This window comes from Sciurus vulgaris (genome assembly GCF_902686455.1).
Source record: "Sciurus vulgaris genome assembly, chromosome: 1".
Lineage (NCBI taxonomy): Eukaryota > Metazoa > Chordata > Mammalia > Rodentia > Sciuridae > Sciurus > Sciurus vulgaris.
In genome coordinates, this window is record NC_136461.1 from 195,751,308 (window position 1) to 195,775,783 (window position 24,476).

Here is a 24,476-nt window from a genome sequence, read left to right on the forward strand (position 1 = left end):
AAGCGCTAGCTTGGCATCTTGGCAGCTGCTCCCAACTTTTTGGCTATTCATTCCTTTTTCTTTCTTAGACACATACGTTCTCTGACAGGGGACAAAAATTTGTCCATAGAATGTAAAAAAAGATCCTTAATCTTTTAGTGTATAGAGGCCACATTACTGTTCCCAGAAATAAATCATTCAAATGGCACATAAATGGATCAGCAATACTGTCTGTGGTTTTAAAAAAAATTGGCAGGGAGGTTCTCAATTAGGAAAAAGATGTGTGTGAAAAGGGTCCTTAGTGGGGACAATAAGGAAAAGGTCGAGAAACACTCTCTTGGGCCCTAGAGTTCCTTGTGCAAAATCATGCTTCTATGGTGTGTTCGATTTTAAAAGGCCTCTCTGAGGAACTGGGGAGTCATTTGCTTATTGTCTCTGTGGCTAGGCAACCTCTTTCAGTGTTCCTGTTTTGTCTTCCTTAAAATGGAGCCAGGCGTAGCTTCTGCAAGTTCCCCTTCCACACAGCGCCATGAACTCTCCAGAGTCACAGAGGACAAAAATAGAAGCAGCTATCACTATTGTCTTTTTATAAAAAGAAATGGATTGAAGCAGAGCACAGCCTTCTACACATTCTGGGAAGGCAGGGACCGTCTCCGTTTTGCTTTTCCTATAAATAGGTCCCTAATGAAGACTACTTGTCCACGACATCAGTGGTGCACCTAAGTGAAGGTGCAGCTGCCTCTTTGGAGTGGGGTGTGTCTTACCTCAGCCCTGGTCACGATGACGCTAATTAATGCTTCCTCATCAGTCCCCACACCTTTCATGGACTTGTACAGACGTCCCGCAAAATAGCCCTCGCGGTCCCGGGCGCATCTCACTGGGCAGGATGAGAAAAGGAGATGGTAACATGTGGACCCTACAAGGGCCCAGAGTGGCCCCTGGCGATCCTTGGAGCTGACTGAGCCCTGAGGCAGAGGTTTGGAAGGAGCTGATGTCACACTGTTTTGGAATGAAATCTGGAAGATTCCCCAGATGAAGACACCTGGGCCTTCAACCAGAGCCAGATCAAAAGCACTTCAGCAGAGTAAGAACACATCCTGCTCCCTGAAGGCTCATCCTCAGGATTGTCCTGGGGGTTCAGGGTTCTCACCTGCAGAAATAACCGTTCCTATCTCAGGGAGATCCCTGGTGCTGGAGCAGGCCTCGGCCAGCAACCTTGCTAATAAAACGTCATATCTCGCAGGTTGACCCAGCGGGACTGTGGACTGCTTTCCTGGGCTCAGCCACTTTTGGGAGCCTTGCCTCCAAACCTTCTCCAGGTTCTCCATGATTTTCTCAGTCAGAGACTTGGGATGTAGGTTTGATAAGATGATTGATCCTCTCTGAAGATTGCCTTCCCATGATGCTGCTCTCCTTTCTTACCCTCCCCTAGTCTGCCACTTTGCTGTATCCACAGATTAATGGAGTGTGCTTTCTACGCAGCAGCTGGGCATTAGGGTGCCTCTCTGCTCCTGGGCTAAATCACCATTTCTCTCCCTCCTCCAGCTCACAGGCATCCGTTGTGACTAACGCTTAAGAGGAACAGGTTATTTACTCTCGAATAATCAGTATTCTCTAAATACTTAATTTCTTGATGTTTATTAATACTAAGTATAAATTCAGCATAAGTGTGGACTGTGCAAGCTTATTATGGCCTGGAATGGGGCTCTTATTTTCCAGGTTAAGTCTCTGCATGGCTGATGCTTCTGAGCAAGGGAGGGGAGCAGGGTTAGGGAAGGAGAGCCTAGTATGGGGGTCAGTCTTCTTTTATAGGCCACATGGCAGCCACCAGAGTTTTAGTGGAAATGAAAAGTGCCAACCCAGATGTCTGGTCTCTTTATCCCAAGAACAATCCAAAAGCTCCTGGGTGGTTGTCCTTGGTAGAAACCTGTATGCTGCTTTGAAGAACAGCATGTTTGGTCCCCAGGCAACTGGCACTAATGACATCTATAAACTTTTCCTCTCCAGGCAGCATGAATGGATATGAAGCCACTGTGGGCCCAGCGTCACTGTGCTCTGTACCTACCTCAGGGTCTTTTCCCTTCACGTTCCTTTTTCCTGAGAGTATGGGAAGAAAACTTTCAACGTTTCTACTGCAGATCGTCTGTGCCTGGGGAGCAGCCCATGCTGTTAGCAGCAGGAGTTCCTCAGGAGGCTGGGCGGGATAACCAGGGAAGCATGGGGTTAAGTGGCTCAGGCAAGCGGAAGGCCCGGCAGCCAGCCAGCATTCTGTACCTCACTCAAAAGAGCAGGGGCTCTCGAACTCCAGGAGGGACAAGATGAGAAGTGGGGAGCGTGTAGTGTGGCTTCTGGGCTCCATTCCATCAGGTTTCTTCACAGGAAAGCTGGAGTGGGCCCAGGACACTGTTGTAACAGGAGATTCTGAGGCAAGTGGTCCTTGGGCCCCACGGTCATGGTAGGAGCCATTTGGTTCCAGCCTCTCTTTCTAGATTTTTGTCATAAATTGGTGTCTTTAGGAGTCAGGTGGGGGCAGGGTGAGGAATGTCTAGAAACTGGAGTTGCAAAATTATGTTCTATTGTTTGTGTGGTTTGTTCATAAGTTCTTTTCTAATTACTTTTACTTTTGGATCACCCGGTATCTCCACTCCTGCAGTTCCTGGCTCCCAATCCCAGGGATTAGCTTTTCCCTCCTCTATACTCTCCTTGTTCTTTGTCAATTTTTTGTTTGCTTTACTGTAGCCCAATCTGTTGATTTGTGCGTATCCACCATGGATATTAAACTCTGGAAAAAGCAAGAACTGGGTCTTATTTGTGCTTGGTCCCTGTCCCTGTGCCCAGGCAGGTGCTGAGATAATGTTAAAACATTGACCGGCTGCATGGCCATCCTCTGACAACACTCTGCTATTTTTCTTCTCCACACTGTGAGGACTTAGAGCTTCAGAACCAGGCCGTGACAGAGGCTTCCATCTGCTTAAGAGACCCTTCCTTAAAGCTCTAAGGACAGTGGTCCATGCGATGACTCGTGTGTCCAGTGCGCATCACGATAATACCAGGGACATTGAGGCCCCTGTACATTATAGTAGAGGCCCTGCTAATTTGAATGCAAAATGAGCATGGATGAAAAAAAAAATCCCCAATTGTTGACATTGTTTAAAAAAAAAACCAAAAAGCAAGTAAAAGAAGAGTTTGGAAACTGGAGCACATTTTTGAACTTTCAGGGCTGCTTGCTTGGTTCTTCCTCTTCTGGGGATGAGCCTCTCCATTCCTCGTGCCATTTGGGATGGTGCCCTGGATGCCTCGCCACAGCAGTGTGGACAGTGGACAATGCCTCCATTCCAGTGCTTTCAAAGAGGAAAAGGGAGCCTGCCAGACACGGCCCTGTGCCCATCTCTCTGCTATTTCCTGCCTTTGGGCAACACGTAGAGAGAAGGTCCTGGGGTTTGCTTGGCATGACCAAGATCTAGTCTCCCTCCCCTCCCTTTCTACACAAAACTCATTCTTTGCAAATGTTGAAGGGAATCAAATGGAAAGGAAACCCTCTGGCCATCAGGCATGTGCAAAAACTTGTCTTGATCCTAAACACGGGTATTCTTGGGCATGTGTCATTGAGCCCTATCCTACCACCTGAGACTATATGATGGTCCTGGGCTATTGACAAACAATCTTCAGGACTCCCCGTCTTGGTGGGATTGTAGGGGACACTGGTGCGCCATGAGATGTCTTCTTCAGGGCTGAGGCACCCCAGGGGTTGCTTACTGACTGCTCACGTCTGGTGCCCTCTGCAGATTGCTGACTTGTCCAAGGTTGCAAAGACCTCATTACTGTTTGATGTGGGGTGCAGAAACCTGGCCCCTTGATCCACTATGACCATCCCCATTTCAGAGCTCCCTGTGGGACAGAAACAGCATCACCTAAACTGGATGCCGCTTAGGTGTGTCATTCCTGAAATCCTCCTGCATGCAGAACTCAGTCTCCCAGTCTGGCTCCAGGAAGCCCCACCTAGGACAGGGTCCCTCCTAAGTTTACTTTACCTAGAGTTAAGTAGGCCTTCTGCAAGTCTCCCGATGTTTCTTCCTCAATGGCTTCTTCTATGTCTTTGCCAATGAGCTGGAGAGACAAGCAAAGTCTGGCTGTTACTCTAGAATTTACTTTTGGTCCTGGAACTCTCAGGGTCTTTCCTCTAGCTGAAGTGCTAAACTCTTCCAGACTTAGTACCTCAGCTGTGGGGAGCTCCTGTCCTGGCTCTTGCTCTTCAGGGTGGGGGTGGCTGCCCCTTATTTGAGAGGGGCTCTCACTGCTGAGGAGTTAGTCCAAAGGGGACCTGCACTGGACTCGACCAGGAACATTTAACATACACTGCAACAGTAATTCTTTACATCATACAGTACTTTAACTTCCAATATATTTTTTTATCCCTTCCAGTTCCAATTTCCCAGGAGATGGTGGTATAATAATCTGACCTGCATCTCCCTCGTCTCCTTGTCTTAGGACTGGGGACTCAGTCACTTATGGCTTGGGTGGAATAAGTAGAGGCTGTGAAGTTCATGATGGGGACATGATCTAGCGTTCCTGACAGAGTAGGGCTGACCACATCAAAATGCCACTTTCCTTCGCTCTGGGGCGACTGCAGATGATCTTATATCCACCGCTGGCTTGCATGTCACTCTGCACATTAGGTTTCTTTCCAAATATTTATAGAAGCTAAAGTTAGAGTAAATTGTGACTCTGCTTAACACAAATACAGCCCAGGCCAAGCTCAGGGCAGGCAAATAGAAAGGAGAGCTCTTTGCAGGGTTTAAGCACTTTCCTCTTTCTTAGAAACGATCTTTTCAGGATATGGTACAATTGATCCTATAAATAATTGGGACCTTTGAGTACACAGCAGTGGAGCTGATGCTTTGTATTATGGAAATGTGGGTAAACAAGATATTCTTTGAGATGCAGGCACAATAAATGTGAGAGGAGGAGGGCCCAGATCCAGTGAGGCTGTGCTGTGGGGTCCCCAGCCATGTTGCCAGAGTAGAAGAGGCAGGGGCTTGCAGTCCTGTCCCTGCCTCAGCTGCACGCCCCCAACACCCCCTGTCTGGGGTTTGGTCTGGAAGTTGGTAGGAAGGAATGCCTACCACTTTCCCAGAAACAGAGTTCTTCTTCTGCAGACTAAATTTGCATTTCAAGACAAACTTTTGTTCACACAGATCTGTATTTACTTAAAAAAAAAAAAAAATCCTCACATTAAACTACTTTCTGTTTCTACTTAATACCAGGCCTGAAGAGTGATTTTCAATTTTCTGTAGACTCTCAGCCCACAAATCAGATAAAAGCAGACAAACAGCTGGTCTGGGGAGGGGAGGGGATCCTCACGCTAGCCCTGGACATTGACGCCATGCTCTGCCCGCTCAGTGCTCTTCCTTGCCCAACTCCAGGGGGCACTATTCACACGCTGCACTGAGATGCTACTGCCTCCTTTTCTCTTCTGGATCCACCCCTTCCTGGAAGCTGCAGAGGCATCTTCCTGGACTCTCTGGAACAGTCTGGAAACAATGGACTGACTCAGCTACTGGACTCTTCTGTGCTCACTCTTCACTTTAGTTACCACAATAATTCCTATGGGGGCTTTGGACAGAATCAGGTTTTCTGATCTCAGGATAGAAACGCATTATGAGGGTAGATTCCAAACCAGTCTCAGAGACTAAACAGGTAGCAGTACCTGTAGGGAGATTATTAGAATATAGGAGACACATCTCTCTTTTAAAATGGATGCCACAGCAGAGCCCTCTGAACTCTGGCTTTGATGACAGAGGGTCAGAGGCTCTTGATGGCTAAGGAATGTGTAAAGGGAAGGGCCAAGAGGGTGAGGTGCAGGACAGGGAGGTATGAGGCTGGTCCATGGGTGTGTGTACACACTATTTATTCTGAGCCCCGTTCGTGGAACTGACTTTGGCTTTGGGACAGTGTGTTTCACGTTTGGTAAAACTTGGAACTGGAATAATCTTGCAGGATGCACCGGTTTGGGGAGGTTCTGTTGCTTGGGTTGACTGCTGAGCAAGTCAGAAGTTAAAACTCAGGCTTAGAAGGCAAAAGTAAAGGACATACCCTGAATTTTTGTACCAAAAATTAAAATTCAACTCTATGCCATGACAATCTAATACATAATAATTCCAGTGATCTCGCGAGTGTCTTGGTGCTCTTGGTCAGAGATCATCCAAAACTTATTGAACCTAGGTTCTAAGAACAGGGTAAATTCTAAAAAATAAGCAATGAAGATCAAGATGAATGACATTTGAGCAGGGTTTTTAGAATACACAGGTAGCATTTTAGAGCTGGTTTCATTTCAAGAATCATCACCTCCGTAGGGTGCCTTATTACCATTTGAGATTTGCTCTGATTTTTGGTCCTGTTGGTTCACATGGGGAGATGGCTAACAATTGCTAATGTTTATTGAGCACATGCATAAAGTATGCCAGGTACTATCTAATGTTTACCTCTGTGAATTTATTTGATCCTTACTAATCCTATGAAGTGGGTATCATTTAACCCATTTTTTAGGTGAGGAGACTTAGGCACAGATCTTTAAGAATTTGCCCCAAATCACACTGCTAGTGGCATAGGGCTGGCTTCTCAAGCTTCATCATGCATCAGAATCACCTGTGGGTCTTGTTAAGTCCTGCAGATGGTTAGACCCGAACCCCAGAGAATCTGGTTCAGTGGGTCCAGGGTGGAGACTGCGAATTCTCATTTTTAACAGGTTCTCAGGTGATACAGATGCTGCTGTTTTGGAATCAACTTAGAGATATCGGCTGAGAGCGCATCCTTGCAGGTAGTCACTAGTTCATACAGTTGAACATGTGCACGCACACACACAACACACACACTCGTGTGTGAGTCTCTGGTGATTGCCAATGACAGGCATCCTCGGAAACTCCATCAGTGGCCCCCATCATGTGAAGGAGGACCATGGTCCTCAGCTCAGAGGCCAGAGGACTGTAGACCCAGAGAGCAGGGGATGCTGGGTTGGCTGCCTTTGATCACGACTCTGGGCACGATTTGAAAGCAAAGGCCCCTCAAGGCTCACGTACAGTAATGATAAAATCCCAAAGCCTTGCTGTCTTTTCATCTACAGGCAGCTCACAGGAAAGGCTATTTCGAGTGAGGAGCAGCCAGCTCCAGCTGAGGTAGGCGCTTGGGCCAGGGAGGCTTGGAGTTCTCATCCTCTTTCTGCTACTGACTTGCTGTGTGGTCCTGATAAGTTACAGATGGCTCCTCACTCGGAGGACTTGCCTGTCCAACAGTTACAGGCCCCCACAGCTGTTCAGTCTACGTTACAGTGATGATATTGTCGTGAAATTGAAATGAAACACAAGGCGCAGAAATGCTTCGAACAGGTAAAGCCATTCTACGAAAATAAAATAGGAGGCAAAAAAAAAAGGGGGGGGGACATTCGATGCTCCATTGAGAGCTTTTTGCAAATCCAAGATTATTTTTCAAGGAAGGACTTATCACTAAGTACTCTGAAAGTGCAAAACTCACTTTGTTGGCTTAAAGTGATCATGAGATTAAAAATGCAGTTCATGAGGGATCTCGCGTCTGTCTTGAGAGTTGTGGGTACACTGTGAACCCAGTTGGAATACTACTCCTAATAAGAAGAGTTTACAACCTGTCAGATATTGTTCTGAGCCTTTGTCTTATTTAACTACTAAAATAGCTCTACGAGGCTGGGGATAGTGATGCTCCAGTCCCTGATTTACAGAAGATGCTAGAAGAGGTTTGGTCACTTGCCAGTGGTACAACCAGCATTTGCCCCTGGGCCCTGGACTCTAGAGTTTTGCTCCTAAACATATTACTTCTGCATGTCCCTGATATCCCAGGGTATCCCAGCCTTAGCTTTTAGGGGCTGTCCTGGGCCTTACCCGTCCCCACCACTGAGAATCACTACTGCATGTGATTTTCCAGTCTCTATCCCAGGCCTTGGCTTCCTTTGGAAATAACTCAGGATATTTCTGAGGGCGCACTCTCCCCTTACTTACAATTTGATAGGCTTGAAAGGTGGCTTGTAATTGCTTGTAGCTCCTTTGGGCCAGGACTTCATTGAAGGCAAGCTCATCAGTGCCCCAGCGGCCTTCCCCTGCCTGGACGCAAGCAATTTGAAAAAGACTTTGTGAAAAGACTGAATGTTGAGTGCTGTCATGAGACCTCACTTAGAGGCAATTATAAAACACAAGTTGAATAAAAGTCAAATGGATTGACGAAGCACTTTGAGGATCTAACCCACAAACATACGTCATATATTTATATTATTTATACTTTTCCTTGTTCCGAAATGGATCCAGGTTAGCTCCAGAGTATAAGAATAGGAACAATTCCCTACATAAGATCTGAACAGATCTAAGCATATATTTATTCCTTAAAGGTCACACTTACTTCCCAAGTAACTCCCGTATGCATGAAATAAGGAAATGTTTCTTGAACACAATGCTAATAATTTAAAAACAAAAGAATTTGTAGAGACTGGCACATTAGCACACTTACATCATACAGATCTTTGGCATCCTGACCAGCCAGATCCTTGTCCACATCATCTCCTTCATCACGATTAGCCTAGAAAAATTGATACATTGTTATTTACTTGAGTTTCTACTGGACCACAGCCTTGGGACGCTGAGTGTGATTTCAGAGTGACCTGAAGCTCAGTTCAGCCTGGCAAACCGTCAAGGTCTGCTCTTTGCTGCCATCTTTTGGGCATGACTGATAAACAGTGTTGCTTCTGTGAAAACGCTTGTGGAAATCAGGGTCACTCAGGAACCCCACTGACCTCAGAGCAGGCTGATGGAATGACCTCAGTGACCCACAACCTGGTTACAATCCCCTTTCTCGGAATGTGGGTAGAAGCAGTGGACACAGAGATGTCGCTCCCGTGGTTATGTTACGAGAGATGGCCTGGGGGATTTTTGTAGATGTCATTTGGGTCCATAATCAATTGAACGGATCAAAAAGGAGGTTGTTCTTGGTGGGCCTAACCCAATCAGGACTCTCTTAAAAGTGAGAGATGGGAGTAGTCAGAGAGATGAGCTTCTGCTAGCCTGGAAGAAACCAAACGGCTGTGTTGCAAACTGTTCCCGGGGGCCACATGGCTGGGAGCTGCAGATGGTCTCCAGTGGCTGAGGTGGTCTCTGGTTGACAGCTGGGAAGTGAACAGGAGGACCAGAAATTCTCCCTGAGCTTTAGGTGAGATGGCAATCCTGGTCCAAACCTGGATTGCAGCCTGGTGAGACCCTGAGCAAAAGACACAGCCAACCCATCCCTGGACTTCTGACCCAGGGCCAGGGTGAGACAGTAGATCTAGGTTGTTTTGAGCTGCTTAGTGTGTGGCAATTTGTGATGCAGTTGGAGAAAACTTGTGCGACCTTCCTGTGGCCATTGATGCCTGCTTCTTGGTTCTTTTCTGTCAGTCTGTCCACAGTGGGATAAATGAAATGGAAGAAATGCACAGAGCTCAAATAGATGGCTGTGTCAGTGACACGCAGGTGCTATCCACCTGGAGACCCTGGAGCAGGGGGGCTGGGTCCCTGGCGGAGTTCCCCGCAGCGGTTCCTACAGGCCTAGACTCAGGATGGATCCTAGAAGTAGGGGCAGATTTGTGGTGTGGAAAGGACCTGGTTTAGGGTCAGATGGTTGGTTCTTGCTCCTGGGCTGGGTCTTACCGTCTCTGGAGGCCTGACTTTTCTCGTTGGCCAAATGAGGTGGTTATGCTTAATGAGGTAATTCATTTACCAAAAGGCTTTGGGAGCAGCATGTGACTGGGCAGATTGATATGAGGAGAAATCCCAGTCGAATAACTTCCTGGCCCCTGGGCTGATGAAGCAGCAAGGGTTGATGACTTTTAATAAAGAAGGAAACGTTGATCTACTTTGCCTTTCTTGTCATGGTACCATGTAGCCAAGAATGATTCCCTCAGATGGTAACGCAGGAGAGACCTGCTCACTCTTACCTGTAGCAGGGACACCAGGACCCTTTTCAGGTTGCCACTTGTGTCACCTTTGACATCTGATTCAAGGCTCCTGTCAAACACTTTTAAAGAAGCAAAAGGGAGAGGAGAAAGCAGATGATTCAGTTCCTGGAGGTATTTTGAAAGGGACGGACTTTATCCAAAGTCAGAATAAAAAGTCACTTACGCCTTTGGTAGGCCTCTTTGATGGCGCTGATTTCCTGGAAGAAAATTAAAACAAATCAATATCCAAGGTGGAGTCAATCAGCAAGAGGCAGAGGCACACCAACCAGGCAGATGTCTGTTTCCAGACACAGGCGTGTCTGCCTGACTTCTTAGGGTGGTCATTTCTGTGGGACTTGCCCACAGGTCTGAGGCAATTTCCTGGGGTGTGGAGGGACCCTTTTTGTGCAAACATTTCAGACACATAAGTAACACATTCATACAGTCTCCTTAGATACAGAACCAACCTAGGTGTCCATCGATGAATGTATGGATAAAAAAATGTATTATATTTGTACAATGGAATACTATGCAGCCATGAAAAGAATGAATTCCTGTCATTTGTGACAACATGCTTGAGCCTGGAGGACATTATGTTAAGTGAAATAATTCAGGCACAAACAAGTATCACATGATGTCACTCATTTCTGGAATTTTAAAAAATTGATCTCGTGGAAGTTGAGAGTAGAATGGCGGCTACCAGAGTCTGCGGGGGAGAGGGAAGAGGAAGGAATGGGAAAGGCTGATCGATGGGCACTAAGTTACAATGAGAAGAGATGAAAAAGTTCTCCTGTGCTACTGCATATCAGGATGACTGCAGCCAACAATAATATACTGTATACTTCAAAATAGCCAGAAGAGAGGATTTTGAATTTCTCACTACAAAGAAATAGTGTTTGAGGTGATGGATATGCTAGTTGTGTCAAAATGTTATACTGTATTCCACAAATATGTACAAAGATTCCATGTCAACTAAAAATGAAAAGGTGGACATGTTACAGCTGGACCTTTCACTACCTCCGGGCCAGTCTCAGTGGCCCATATCCACCCACATAGTCAGCATTACAAGTTTAGTGTGGGCCAGGTGCAAGGGCACATGCCCGTAATCCCAGCAGCTCAGGAGGCTGAGGCAGGAGGATCTCGAGTTCAAATCCAGCCTTAGCAAAAGCAAGGTGCTGAGCAATTCAGTGAGATCCTGTCTCTAAATAAAATACAAAAAAGGGCTGGGGATGTGGCTCAGGGGTTGAGCGCCCCTGGGTTCAATCCCCCATAAAAAAAAAGTTCCCTGTGGACCTTCCCAAATACTTTCCTTTGCATTTGCGGGGGCTAGGGTTAGAGTTAGGGTGCCGTCTAAAGCATGTGGGATGGTTTCGTGTGTGTGCCACACGTTTAGAGGTGGCGTGGGACCTTATCGTTCTGCGACTCTCTTCTTGACTCCACAGTGACCTGGAGATCCAGCTGTCCTTGCGTGTAGTCAACTGCTGTTTTTAGAGGGAGACAAAGTGTTCTGTCCTACAAGAGGTTGTGGTTTAGCCAGTCACCCACCGATGGCTGCTTAGGTTATTTCTAGTTTTTTTGCCACTTCAAACGAGGCTTCGCTCAGGGTATGCCTTGCTCCCAGGGCATGAAGCTTGAGGAACTGTTACATCACACTGAATGTCCTCTGCCGCCGCTGCCTCGGGAGCTGCCTCAGTTTCTACTGGAAACAGCAGTGTACCAGAGCAGCTTGCCCACAGTGTCCCTACATCGGGGCAGCGGTGACAGGAGCAGGTGGGGACAGCAGGTGAGGAGCCGCCTGCTGGCTCTGATGGTGGAGGGAGGGCGACCAGGAGATGGGCCCGCCGAGCCCACCCTGAGGACCTGCCTCCGCCTGGTGCCTGCTTTCTCTCTGCTTTTCTTCTCTTTATCATCAGACCTCTTTGATGGAAAGAAAGGACTTGCTTATTGCTTGGATCTTAAAGAAATCAGGCCAAGGCGAGAAGAAGAATAAGAAAATTAACCTTTTTTGCAAAGGCAGGAGCTGATTGCCCCACACTGGACACCTCACTGCGGGAACCTTAGTCCATCTGGGAAGGGCGGTATGAACCGGGAAAGCGGTGTGACCCTGGGCCCGTGGCATCACCAGGGGTGGGTGGTAACCAGCCTCTGAGGCACTATCCTAGCAGGAAACAGGAAGGAGCATGAGGATGTGGAGAAGGATTTACAGCCTTAGCGTGGGGCGTGATGGAACTCTGGGCGGAGAGGCTGAGCCTGCGCCCTGGGCTGAACAGAGTCAGCAGGTGCCGGCACTCAAGGCTTCAAAGAATGTCCAGCTTCAAAGCCCTGCTTCAGATCTTGCTGTCTGCCCCAACACTAACGCTCCTGGGAGGCCTCAGGATGGGGACTTTTTGGCATTTTTCTTGCTGGGTCTCCCCATTCCTCTGTGATGGGTGCTTGTGGAAGAAGAAGGGGTCACCTACTGATGATTTGTGGACTCTCTTTACTCTCAATGAAGTCCTTGGCCCTCCTGGCTTCTGGAACCAAAGACAAATGGGCTTCTGCTGGGGCTTTTTTTATCACGTGAAATGATGGCGTGAGCCCGAGGGACCTTGTATCAGTGGATAGAAGAATCCTGCAGGGAGGTGCTGGCGGCCGCTAGGGGTGTTCACTGGGGTCCTGACTCCACCTACCTTTAGGTTGGTTATGGTCTTTTAACAGCCAAGGACGAGGCAGTGACAAACACACTTGTGTTACCTACGGCACTACTCATGCCCAAGGGTCCCCAAAGCCAGGCAGGGAGAGGGAAAGTAGAACCAAGTTAGAGAAACAAAAGCTGGATTGACACAGCTCTTTTGGAAGAATCTGTTCTATCAAGCAGGGGTAGCAACACCAAGACTGACCTATGGAAGACTGGACACGATATCCCCCCTCCATGGGCCAAAGTGGACACCTCTCTGTCCAGACTCCTGCTCACCTGTGGACAGAAGGCAGGGAAGTGGCTTCCCTCCAGGGTCTGCCGCCACCTCTGGCAGGTGTGTGGACTCCTGCTTACGTGGGACTGACCTTATTGGTTCTTGTGCACAGGATCTCGATGAGCACAGCCTCGTCTGTGCCCACACCCTTCATGGCCTTCTGCAGCCGTCGGGCATCATATTCACTGGGTCTGTCCAGCAGAGCCAAGGCTGTCTTCTTGAAGTTTCCACTCAGCTCACTCTTGAGCACCTCCTCCAGGTCCTAAAGGAAACACAGAGACCTGTTTGGGAGTGACTGGGAGGAGATGGACACGTGTCTCCCTGCACTATTGTGTGTGCTCAGGCCTGACAGGAAACCTGCCTTGGGCATGTGCAGAGGGACTTGGAAAAAGTGACCTACTCTTGAGAATAGTGGTCACCATGACTGTCCATCCAGTCCCTCAGCAAGGCTGGCAGAGAGGCCAAGAGGAGACTTCCCACTCAGGGCTGGAGACTCCAGAGATAGATCACTGTGACAGCAGTATTTGCAGAACATTCCAGGGTTCAGAGACCTTTCTCAACTGATCCTCAAGACAACCCTGAAAAACTAGCAGAAGTATTGGCCTGTCCTCCTTCACTGAGCCTCAGACGAGGAAGGGTTTGCTGCCAAACATTCACCTGGAAAGGACTGAAAGGCAGGTCTGTTTTCTCTAGAGGGATCTGATAATTTACCATCCAAACTGGGCTAGTTTTGAGAAGAAAGGGGGCTGTTTTAAACAATTGTGGCAGACAGCAGGAGTAAACAGGGACTCTCTTGATCAAGTCAGACGTACAGTCAGTCTAGTTAACTTGTTAAACCCCGAGAGGGATGCATGTGAGAAAGAACTCAGACAGGCAGGTGTCAGGGAGATTCCCCCTGGCTCCCTGTTTTTTGGGGGCATACTCTTCCTCTTTTCTTAGAGCACCCTGTCATCATGGTGAGGGAACTGCCTTTTTTTACCTGTCCCTCTCTGATGAGGGGGTTGAATAAGGACAAGATCCAGAGGGGAAGTAAGTCCATGCACCCAACTTACATGAAGGATCCTCCACACAGCCACAGCCCAGGATGGGTCAGATCAGAGGCCCACAGATCTGTGGGCATCTCAGAGGCCCCATCGAGCTGGCTACTCAGTATCAGGGCTGGTGGCTAAGGGTACAGTCACAGCAGCATTGTGACCTTGGAAAACTTAATTACATCAACAGGGAATTTCCTTCTCTAGAAGATGGGAAGAATAACCAGACTTATAGGATCGATAGGAAAATTAAATGAGAGATCCATGTAAATAATGAACATGGTGCCTGGCATATTGAAATGCTCAATAAATACTTATTAATAATATGCATATTATATAAAATATTATCATTGTTAGCCTATGCTGAAAGGAATGTCTTGAGAGGAGGCAAATCAACTGTTTATCAAATGAACCTCTGAGTCCTGGGCCTGGGAGAAAAATCCAGATTTTTGTTTGAGGCCTTGGGATTTACCATGTTAAGAGGGCTGTAATGTGACACCTCTGTCCCGGCTGCTACCTCTTCCTTTAATACTGCATCCTGTGACCTTTGCTCAGGACTCTGTGGTGTACATCCACCTGGAAACTGGAAACCCTTTTCTAGGTCAGAATGGCATTATACAGAACTGCGGAGAAGAGAAATCCCAGGTGACTGCTCTCGGAAGCCACAAGCCTGGAAATAAATCCTAGTGTGTTTATATTCTGTTGGGCGAGAGAAGCAGACTTGGGACTCCTCAGCTCCCCTCCTGGCTTTCCTGCTAACCAGCCTTGGGGTGGCTATTCTCTTTGGAGCTCAGCTGAGATGGGGACTCAGATTTCCTCCTCTTGGGCACACTCACACTCTGTGAGCATCCCTTCCTTGGTCTCAGCTCTCTAAAATCCAGCTGAGAAGCAGAAACGCAGCCTGGATCGGCAGACAGGCACCCCGTTCCATGCTGGAACACGCCCTCTGTAGCTTCAGCAGGGACCCCAGGACCTCCTTTCTCCTACTGCAGGATGAAAGTGGAGGAGCCTTGTGCCTGACCTTCCATCTTGGTGGGGTGGACACAGATGGGCAAGTGGGGCTGCTAGGGTTTTGTCATGTGGACCAGGATCAAAATCCCACTTTATTCAGGTCAATTAAATGCGGTTGAATGGAGACTCACTTATTTTCACACTCACAAAAAATGGCATTGACAGGCCTCCTGATGAGGAAAGAAGCAGGAAAAGCATGAAAGCACAGCCACCTGGCTGTTTAGAATATGAGGAAATAGCTCTGCTCCCGGCCCTGAGTCCTCCAGGAATGACGGACGCTGGCCCTGAAGTCAGAGACTTAGATGTGAGCCGGCTGCCTTTCCCCTTCTGTGTTCATGAGTTCACACAAGTCCTTGGAACATGTGAGCTTTTCCTTTTCTGTCTGTGCACTGGGAGCAATCCTACCCATCACAGCTTCCCTTTGTTGGTGTGTGCTGATGTTATCTTGTTTGATAAACCAGCAACCTGAGAAAGGAGGGAAGTGACCATCTTTATTTATGTGTGAGGAGACCAAGGGCCTAAAGGGACTGTTACCTGCCCAGTGTCAAATAAGGAGGAGAACCCATCTTTCTTTCTACATGTCTGTTTACCTGCCTGGTTATTGAAATGGGAAAGGTTTTATAAATATGGATGAGACTACACCATAATGGTGGATATTCACTCTGCATAATGATAATTGGAGTGACATTATGAAAAGGTTAAACTGTGTTCATTATACATTGATAAAGGAACAAGAAAGCCTAATGCATATTTTAAGATTCCTCTACATAACTGCATCATCAACAAGAAGAATTTTCAAAAGGGAATAAATAAAAAGAAAGAAAAAAAGTATTGATGGGAATGAAGAGTTTTTTTTTAAGTTTTCTGTAACAATATTTATGAAGACCATATCATTCTTGAAGAGAGTTGAATATATGAAAAATTCGTGCATAAAAACCCACCTGGGGAAACTGATTTTCAAATCCCTGACCAATCTCTAAGTTATTATGTGGAATTAGTCCAAATTGAATGAAAAAATGACTAAGGGCTTAATAGAAAAATGAAGTCAATATAAAAAATAACAAGTTAAAGAGTATTGATTGTATAAGCTATTAAGTTAGCAAAGCAATTTCAGGTTTCCTGAAGTCAATTACAAGTTTTAAATGGTTATTTCAGTTTTTCTCCGGGGATAACTCAATAAAGCTTTGAAGACATTCTCCGTGGCTGGGGGAGTGTGGAGGAAGCAGAGACGGTGGAGGCCACCCCGGGGCACCCCGCAATCACCTTGCCGTACTTCGCCCTGTACTTCTGCTTTATCTGCTGCCTCTGGTCCGAGGTCCTACTTGACAAAATTTCAATGATGGTGGCTTCATCTGTTCCTAAAGTACGGGAGAGAGAAGTGAAGCCAGAGTGAGCAAGACACAAGATGGAGGATCAAGTCAGTCAGGTCAGAGGCCATGACTCATGGCTTCAAGGTGATCAGAGGCTTTGGTGGAATGGGGCGGCCCCTGTGCCGAAAAGCGTGTTCTCAGCACTCACTCTGACAAAGTGCATCGAGCCCTCTCTCTGCAGGAAGCACAGTGCAGTGCATCCTAGTGGAAAGGGGAACATATACAGCTGATCCCTCATTTCAGTCCTAGAGAAGCAAAAGCACATTCACACAAAACTTGTGCATGAATTTTCTTCTTTTATTTGTTCTTTTTAGTTTTTGGAATGTATTTTAACATACCCTACGTACATGTAGTATAACTTCCTGCTCTTGTGGTTGTACATGATGTGGAGTTACACTGGTCACGTATTCATGTATGAACAGGAAAGTTATGTCCCACTCATTCCACTGTCTTTCCCATTCCCATGCCCCGTCTTCCCTTCATTCCTCTTTGTCTCATCCAATTACCTTCCATTCTTCCCTCCCTCACACCCTGCATGAATTTTCATAGCAGCATTATTCCTAATGGCCAAAAGGTAGAGACAACCCCAAACTCCATCAATGGACAAATGGATAAGCAAAATATGGTATATCCACATAATAGAATACTATTTGTCCAGAAAAAGGAATAAAGTGCTGGAAAATAAAGATGAACCTCGAAAACCTTATGCTAAGTAAAAGAAGTCAGGCACAGAAAACTACATATGAAATTCCATTCATATGCAATTCCAGAATAGGGAAACCCATAGAGGCAGAAAGTAGATTAGTGGCTGTGGGGCATTTCAGTGCCCCTAAAGTGGAAGATCCAAAGTCACCTCTGGGTGCCTGCCTTCCGTCTCCTTTGCTTTCCAATGTCACTAAGTCCCATCTGCCTCGCCCTTGAGATAACTCTTGCATCTGTCCCTCTCCTTCATTCCCACCACCCCTGCCTAGTAGGTCCTGATTGCTTTTAGTCTTTCTGATGCCAGGCTCCACACTCCACCCTGGACCACATCTGTGCTCATCTCACTTCACAATTTAAATACCTTTGGTGATTCCTCATGACTTCTGGAATCCCTCAGTGGAGCATCAAGACTTCCTGTAATTTGGTCTCAAACCCATCCCTGCTGTCACAGACACAGAACTCACTTTATCTCAACCACATTGGCCAGTGGATCAAGGGCTTTTATAAACCTTGAAGAACTAGGTTCCAGCTTCCTCCGTTCCTCCATAGCCCATTGCTTACAGAGCTCTAGGATCCTTGCAGTGATTATAGGACTTCCTGAGTGAGACATTCTGAGCCTGGTGGCTGGGTCACGGGGAGTGGTCATTAAATGGTAGTGTGTACTATTACAGTGCCAATTATGGCCATATTTCTTGGGCCATAATTGGATGCTTGGAGAGTGGCATCTGTCTGGCACACCAGAACTGTTTTCCAAGTGTATCACTGAAGGTATAAAAAGTTACTTGGCACCTTTTTATTTTAATAGTTTCAAATTTATTTTAATCCGAACCTAGTGTTTAAAATAGAGCTAAAATGAGTTGATTAAAAGAAAAATGCTAAGTTAATAGTACTCAGATCAGCAAAAATCATGGAAGTTCAAATGGTTGAGGTCTAGATTGGATTGTTGACTGGATAGTTGATTCTTTGGTGACAGATTGTGTCTTATGGTTGAAACCCCACCCTCCAGTGGGTATTGGCTGTGCTTACTATTTTCCAAATATCTGTTGTATTGTCTTGCACTGATTTGATTTGATTTTTTTTTTTTTTTTTTTTTTTTTTTTTTGGTGGTACTGGGGATTGAACCCAGGGGCACTTAACCACTGAGCCACATCCCCAGCCCTTTTTAATATTTTTATTTAGAGACAAGCTCTCACGAAGTTGCTTAGGCCCTCACTAAGTTGCTGAGGCTGGCTTTGAACTCGTGATCCTTTTGCCTCAGCCTCTCAGGCTGCTGGGATTACAAGTGTATGCCACTGTGCCCAGCTGCACTGCCTGGAGAACATCTTTGTATGGTCACTCCTCCCACAGATGACCCCTTCCCTTTGTTGACGACCCTAGATCAACCCCTCTGGTCCTCTGAGTTCCGATCTTCTTGTCAATTGCCCATGGCCATCTATGTGGATGGGACTTTCTCTGAAGGCAGGGTCTCTATTCCCTTCTCTGGCCCTGTCCCAATGCACTGACCTGCTGTGTGCTGGGGGGAAGCTCCATCACCGTGAGGCTGGGAGCACCACTGGTCTCGGAGGGTCTAGGGATATAGCCAATGTTTTGCCATCTTGTTTGAATGACATACAAGAGGACTTTAGCAGCCAGTCGTAGGTGGAAGAGGCAAGGAAGGTCTGTTTGATTGGAGGGAGAAGTGAAGAGAGGGGCTGCTGGCTCATGGTCAGGTCTTGCCCAACACAGGGGAGGAAGAAGAGCAACTGGAGTTCTTTATTCTTGTACAACTCATGAGCTTCCATGATCTCCTACCTCAGAGTGGGCTGTTACTGCAGATTTTTCTTCATGGAGGACCTCAGGGCTATATTCTGGTGAGAGGAAGTAGGCAGGGAGGTAAGGGGACTTGTTTGAACCTGAATTTTCGTGGAACAAATGCTCTTTTTCCTTGGTCTACATCATTCAGAAGAAGCTTTGTTAGAGGCAATGGAGACCAGGAATGGGCTGAAGCCACTTCCCTTACCCCATGGTCAAATATCAGTTGATCCGATGCTTCTGAAGTCAGAGGTGGGTGCAAGTAGACAGCAGGTTCCATGGGAGGACTCCAGGTTTCAGGGAAGAGCATCTCCTTGGTCGCCAAACCCCTTCTCTACTGTTCCTGTCACACGCCCCAAGTTCCCTGCTGTTGGAACTTAAGTTAAGGCAGTCTCTTGAAGGCGCCCATTGGAACTGGTATCTAGACCAGCACATGAACTTGAGCAGAGAATAGCTCATGGAGATCACCTGTTCCCTAGCAGGCCCGAGGGATGAGAAGCAACTGGTGTGGAGGGAGAAGGATGACCTTTGGGGTCAGACTGGACTTCCATCTCTGCCCCACATGAGCCAAAAGATGCTGGACTCTTGGGCTCTATTGTCCCAGCCTGTAGTAGATATGGCCATCTGCTACCTTGGAAATAGGGTGAGTTGGAATTGAGATGTGCTGGGAATGCAAAATGCAGACTGGATTTCAACAGCTTTATATATAGAGAGAGGGTGAGATATCTCATTAATAACTTTATGTTGGGGCTGGGGAGATAGCTCATTTGGTAGACTGCTTGCCTTGCATGCACAAGGCCCTGGGTTCAATCCCCAGCACCACACACACACACACACACACACACACACACACACACACACACAAGATTTTATGTTGATTGCCTGTTACTTCAAAATGATAATATTTTGGGTCAAATAAAATATATAGTTAAAATTAATTTCACCTGTTTATTCATTTTAAAAATGTGGCTTCTAGAAAATTTGAATTTGCGTGTGTGACTCACCAGACAGCACTGCCTTGTGGAGCCTTGTCTTCCTGCCAGGGGATGAGATCGTAGCACTGATCTCTCAGGGCCTTTGAGAGGAGGGGGACTCTGAAAATTCCTGCCTAGACAACAGTAAAGCTCTGGCCCGGTGTTAGTACTTTGTCCATCCTGGGCCCTGCAGCAGCGTGTACATTTCCACAGGAAGGGGTACGCTGGTAGAACCTCCTATCCAAAGCTCCCTGTATCCTGGCTGTTGAAGAGGCACCTGCAGGGGTTGTGTTGTGTCCCTCCAAAGTGCAGTGTTGAAGTCCTACCCCTCAGTACTGCAGAATGGGACCTTATTTGCAAATAGGGTCTTTACAAGGTCATCAAGTCAAAGTGAAGTCATGAAGGCATTCTAATTCAATATGACTAGGGTCTTTATTAGAAGGAGAAACCTGGACACAGAGAAGGATACACACAGAGGGAGGATGACAGCTGAAGACACACAAGGAGAGTGCTCCATGAGGGAAAGGAGAGGAGAGAGGCATCTACAAGTCACAGAAACTAGAGGCTACCGGGATCTGGAGGGAGGCGAGGAACATCCACCCCTACTGCCTTCAGGGGACACCTTGTCTTGCTGACCCCTTGATTTTGGACTTCTGTTTTCCAGAACTGTGCAAATTCCTGCAGTTGCTGCTGACTAGTCTGACTCTTATGATCTGCTGTCTCTGAAGGGCATGTGCTGGTAACTTTTGAATGGAGAGTTGAGAAATTGAACAGGTGGCATTATCACACTCGATAAGGGAAGCCTGGGAAGGCTGATATATTCTGATTGACAGGTTGGTAGCAGGAAAAATTCTGGGCCATGGGTGTGGGCATGGGATGGAGAGGACCTGGCTGGAGAAGGAGTGAGAGAAAAAGGAAGCTGGCAAAACTTGAGATGTTTCCCTCTTGCCTCAACTCTGGCATCAGCCCTCAAAATCATCTTTGGAAAGGCTCAGCAGGGACTTAGGTCTGGCCTGGAAGTTAGAGAGTTTTCTAACTCTGGCAAGACCACCAGCTTTGTGTTCTTGGACCACTCACTTCACCTCTATATTATTATTATTTCCACCTCTATAATTCTGGGAAGATTCAGCTGTTTGATTCCAACTGGAAAAATAGAAGAGCCTGGGATGACTTCACTTGCAAAAGTTAATTCACTTGCAGGAATTAATTGCTCATTCTGGTTCAGATCCAACACCATTATTTACATTGTTCCTCTTCATTTCCTCCCGGAGCTTCACCTACGTAATGTGTATCCAGTTACTTAGTCTGTGATGTTATGATCAATTTTTAAATTTCCAAGTGCCAGAAATCTCACCTCGAAAGGGGTCTCTTTTTCTCATAACTATCACTAGAGCTCGCCCTTTGGGTCCAGCAAGATCTTCCACTTTGGCCGCTCCTTCCTGTCCATGTCAAGGGCCTCACACCTCAGGCCTGTATTCTGGCAGTGCCATCCCTGGAAGGAGCTTCCCACTTCCACGTGGTCCATTGGGTGTGTTGGGCTGGCAGGAGCCTGGGGCTCATCCTCGGCTCCCTCTTTTCCCTCACCACACATCCGGCTAGTCACTCCAAAGCCCCTCTCGTCCAAGGCTTGGTACCTCTCAAGTCTACCTGCTCCTCTCCATCATCACCTCCACCATACTGCCCAGAAGAACTGCGGACACTGCCCACACGGCGGGTTGTTTTACTCTCCCCTTTTCTGTCAGCATTGGCTGCCCACAGAAGGGCCTTTCTGAAGTACAGATCGACCTGTCACTCCTCTGCTTCTAGCTGTTCAATGTGAGCCCCTTCAAGTGCAGAAGGAAGCCTCAATTGATTCTGCAGTGGAGTCTGTGCAGCCCTTGGGAGTAGCTCAGTTGGGAGCCTCTCAGTCTTGCCTCCCTAGCTGTCCTTTCCCAGACCCCATGTTCATCCATGCTAGTAAAAATTTGAGCTCCTAAGCAATTCTTTCTTTCTCCCTAGGGTCTTTGCCTGGGTCTCCAGCACACCTATATTTCTGACCTTGAACCTTCACTTCCTCCTTCAGGACTCAACAGGCTTTTCTTGATAGCTGTGTCCCTCATGCTACGTATTCTTGTGTCTCTGCCATGATACCTTGCAAGTTCCCTGGGACAGGGATTTTGTTTTCAGCTACACACACACAAAAGCCTCTCAATATTGATCATATGACCTGCTGAATGAATGTGTGAGTGCAGGAGTGGAGGAATTAATAATTGCAGAGCATTACAATGAAACCACATCTCTGGTGCTGGTGGAAATGGCAAGTTACTCAGCTGGGCTGCGTGCAGCAAGGACCAAGAGAACATCCTCACTACTCAGAGGCCATGAGCAACCCAATCTGCATAGTTGGGAAAACTGAGTTAATATTTTAAAAAAAACAAGATTTTCTAGACTTCTCTTCCTGGAAAGCTTTTCAACAAGAGGGAGCCTGGTGTGTGGCAGTGTGGGAGGGCTCCGCACCCGACTAGAGGTGGGGGAGGTGTGACAATTCCCTCAAGCCCTAAAGCCCCAGGCAGAGGTTGATCCTGGGAGCTGTTTTTGCTACTCAACCAGTGATTTGGTGAAAGGTGACCTCATTCTACATTTCACAATACCTGTGTCACATAAGAAGTTTGTGCTGCCCAACGTTTTCCAGCAAACATTTACATTGGTTCGAGGCACTGGGTTAGTCCCCAGTGGTTCTGGGAAAGACTTTCTAAAAACTGAGTCTTAAAAGAAGGACCCTCAGTCCTACTGAGCATTGGACACGGAGGGGTGATTACACAGTGGAGGTCAGAGCCGGGTGACAATCAGCCTCAGGAAGTGCCCGAGGTTCTCTGTGGTTTGCTTTCCCAGCATTTTTCTGGGAAGATACAGAGTGGGGTTTCTGTTTCGACAGGGTGGAGGTCATGGGGTTTGAAGGCCCCAGGGAACTGTGTGCCAGATAAACAGTCTGAGCCAGTGGCAGAGTTCTGCTTTCCCTTTGGGCTTCAAATGCCACCCTGGCCTGCCCTGCTGAGCCAGGAGGCGGCAGCCCCGTTTCTGGTGCCCAAGAGCTGGTCTCTCAACCACCAGGAGGCCAGCCTCTCATTTCTCCTTGGAAATGGGGGTGCAGGGAAGAGAGATAAAGCAACAAATGGCAGAATCTGGCCTGCTTGAGCAGATCATGGCCTTTTGCTTGTTCTCCGTATCAGTTTCACCACAAATTTGGTGGCTTCAAACCATCTATTGCCAGGTACAGTGGTGCATGCCTATAATTCAAGACACTCAGGAGGCTGAGGCAGGAGGACTACAAGTATGAGGCCAGCCTTGGCAATTTATCAAGACCCAGTCTCAAAATGAAAAGGACTGGGCCTGTAGCTCAGGGGTAGAGTGCCCCTGGGTGCACTGGTTTTTTACCAAAACCAGAACCGAAACCAAACAACAAAAAGATCACCACACAAACAAACAAAACTCCTGCAGTCTAGTGCCATTCTAGAGGCTGCAAGTCTGAATGGAGCATCAGCGTGAACAGTCCCTTCAGAGACTCTGAGGCAGAATCTGTTCCTGGCCTCTTCTGGAAGCTGGCAATCCATGATGATCTTTGGCTTGGGGTCACATCACTCATCTGCCTGTGTTTTCACACGACCTTCCCTGCACATCTTCTGTCTTTCTTAAGGACACTTGTCATGGGATCTAGGATCCACCCGGGCAATCCAGGATGATCTCTTCTTGGGACCCTTAATTACATCTGCAAAGGCCCTTTTGCCAAAAAAGGTCACCTTCACAGGTCCAGGGCGGAGAACAGGGTGAGCCTCCTCGTGCTCAGACTGGTCTGACTGGATCTGAGCATGTGGTTCAGAAGGAGGAGACCGGCACGTGATGAGGGCCAGCAGGGTGCTACCTGTATCCTCGTCACCTACACATGAGGAGCCATTTGCTATGCCATTTTATAGATGATAAAGCTAAGTTCGCAGGCACAAGTAAGTGACAGAGTGGGAGCTGAAGTTCGTTCCCATGCCTGGCATATGGAAAGTGCTGGGCAGAGGGTGACTCAGTTCTGGGCCTGGTTCTGCGCCTATGTGGCTGAGCATCTCAGGAGGACCCCAGAGCGTGGCCCTGGGACCTGCATCATGGGCATCACCTGGAAGCCTACAGGAAGTGAAAGTGGGAACTCTGCCTCCTCCCACACTCTACCAAGACCCCAGCTGGCTCCAGCGCCCCTGAGGACCCAAGAAGCTGTGGCCTCAATCACCTCTGGCAGTGTCAACCTCTAAAAGAGTCCTCCTGGGCTGACCCAGCAAAAGCAGGCCTGGGAAGACTTTGGTGATACGTGCAGTGTCTGGGGGCTGGGGCAGGGCAGCAGAGGGGCCGGAGCCCTGGGATGAAGGGGCTGCTAGGGGTCACCCATGACCTTGACCACACGCAGAGAACACCAGGAGAGCAGAGATGTCAGGAAATGAAATCTGTAAATTCTGTGTCATTTGGAGAAATAAAATGTAATTTTATGGCACGCCATTATTATTTTAACTCACACAGGTGGGTGACGGGTGGGGAGGGCACATAATCTTAGTGTTGCTCAGAACCTCAGTGGCTGCTCACTGGGAATGCTGCTGATCCGAGTCTGAACTTTGTGTAAGCGTAGAGCGCTCGTTGGATTCCAGAAACTTAAGATGAAGATCGGCATG

The 24,476-nt window shown here is 47.5% G+C and overlaps 2 protein-coding genes across 9 annotated transcripts in view; one reads left to right on the top strand and one right to left on the bottom strand.

The window, feature by feature from the left end:
- FAM91A1 (family with sequence similarity 91 member A1) overlaps window positions 1-24,476 on the top strand; it is a 209,405-nt gene that overhangs the window by 87,982 nt on the left and 96,947 nt on the right. Inside the window, exon 1 of one of the 8 annotated variants that reach the window (XM_079144062.1) lies at window positions 16,330-16,411. The exons of the other annotated variants lie outside the window; for them this stretch is intronic. Coding sequence (XP_079000188.1) covers window positions 16,363-16,411 — 49 coding nt within the window. The 5' untranslated portion in view covers window positions 16,330-16,362. Of the gene's footprint in view, window positions 1-16,329; window positions 16,412-24,476 lie in introns of those variants that run through there. 8 annotated transcript variants of the gene reach the window in all.
- Window positions 1-24,476, bottom strand: part of ANXA13 (annexin A13) — a 31,092-nt gene that overhangs the window by 3,832 nt on the left and 2,784 nt on the right. The window contains exons 2-9 of the mRNA XM_079144257.1: window positions 16,221-16,315; window positions 13,007-13,177; window positions 10,149-10,182; window positions 9,965-10,044; window positions 8,506-8,574; window positions 8,004-8,105; window positions 4,011-4,086; window positions 744-856 (exon numbers count right to left, since the gene is read on the bottom strand). Coding sequence (XP_079000383.1) covers window positions 744-856; window positions 4,011-4,086; window positions 8,004-8,105; window positions 8,506-8,574; window positions 9,965-10,044; window positions 10,149-10,182; window positions 13,007-13,069 — 537 coding nt within the window. The 5' untranslated portion in view covers window positions 13,070-13,177; window positions 16,221-16,315. The remainder of the gene's footprint in view (window positions 1-743; window positions 857-4,010; window positions 4,087-8,003; window positions 8,106-8,505; window positions 8,575-9,964; window positions 10,045-10,148; window positions 10,183-13,006; window positions 13,178-16,220; window positions 16,316-24,476) is intronic.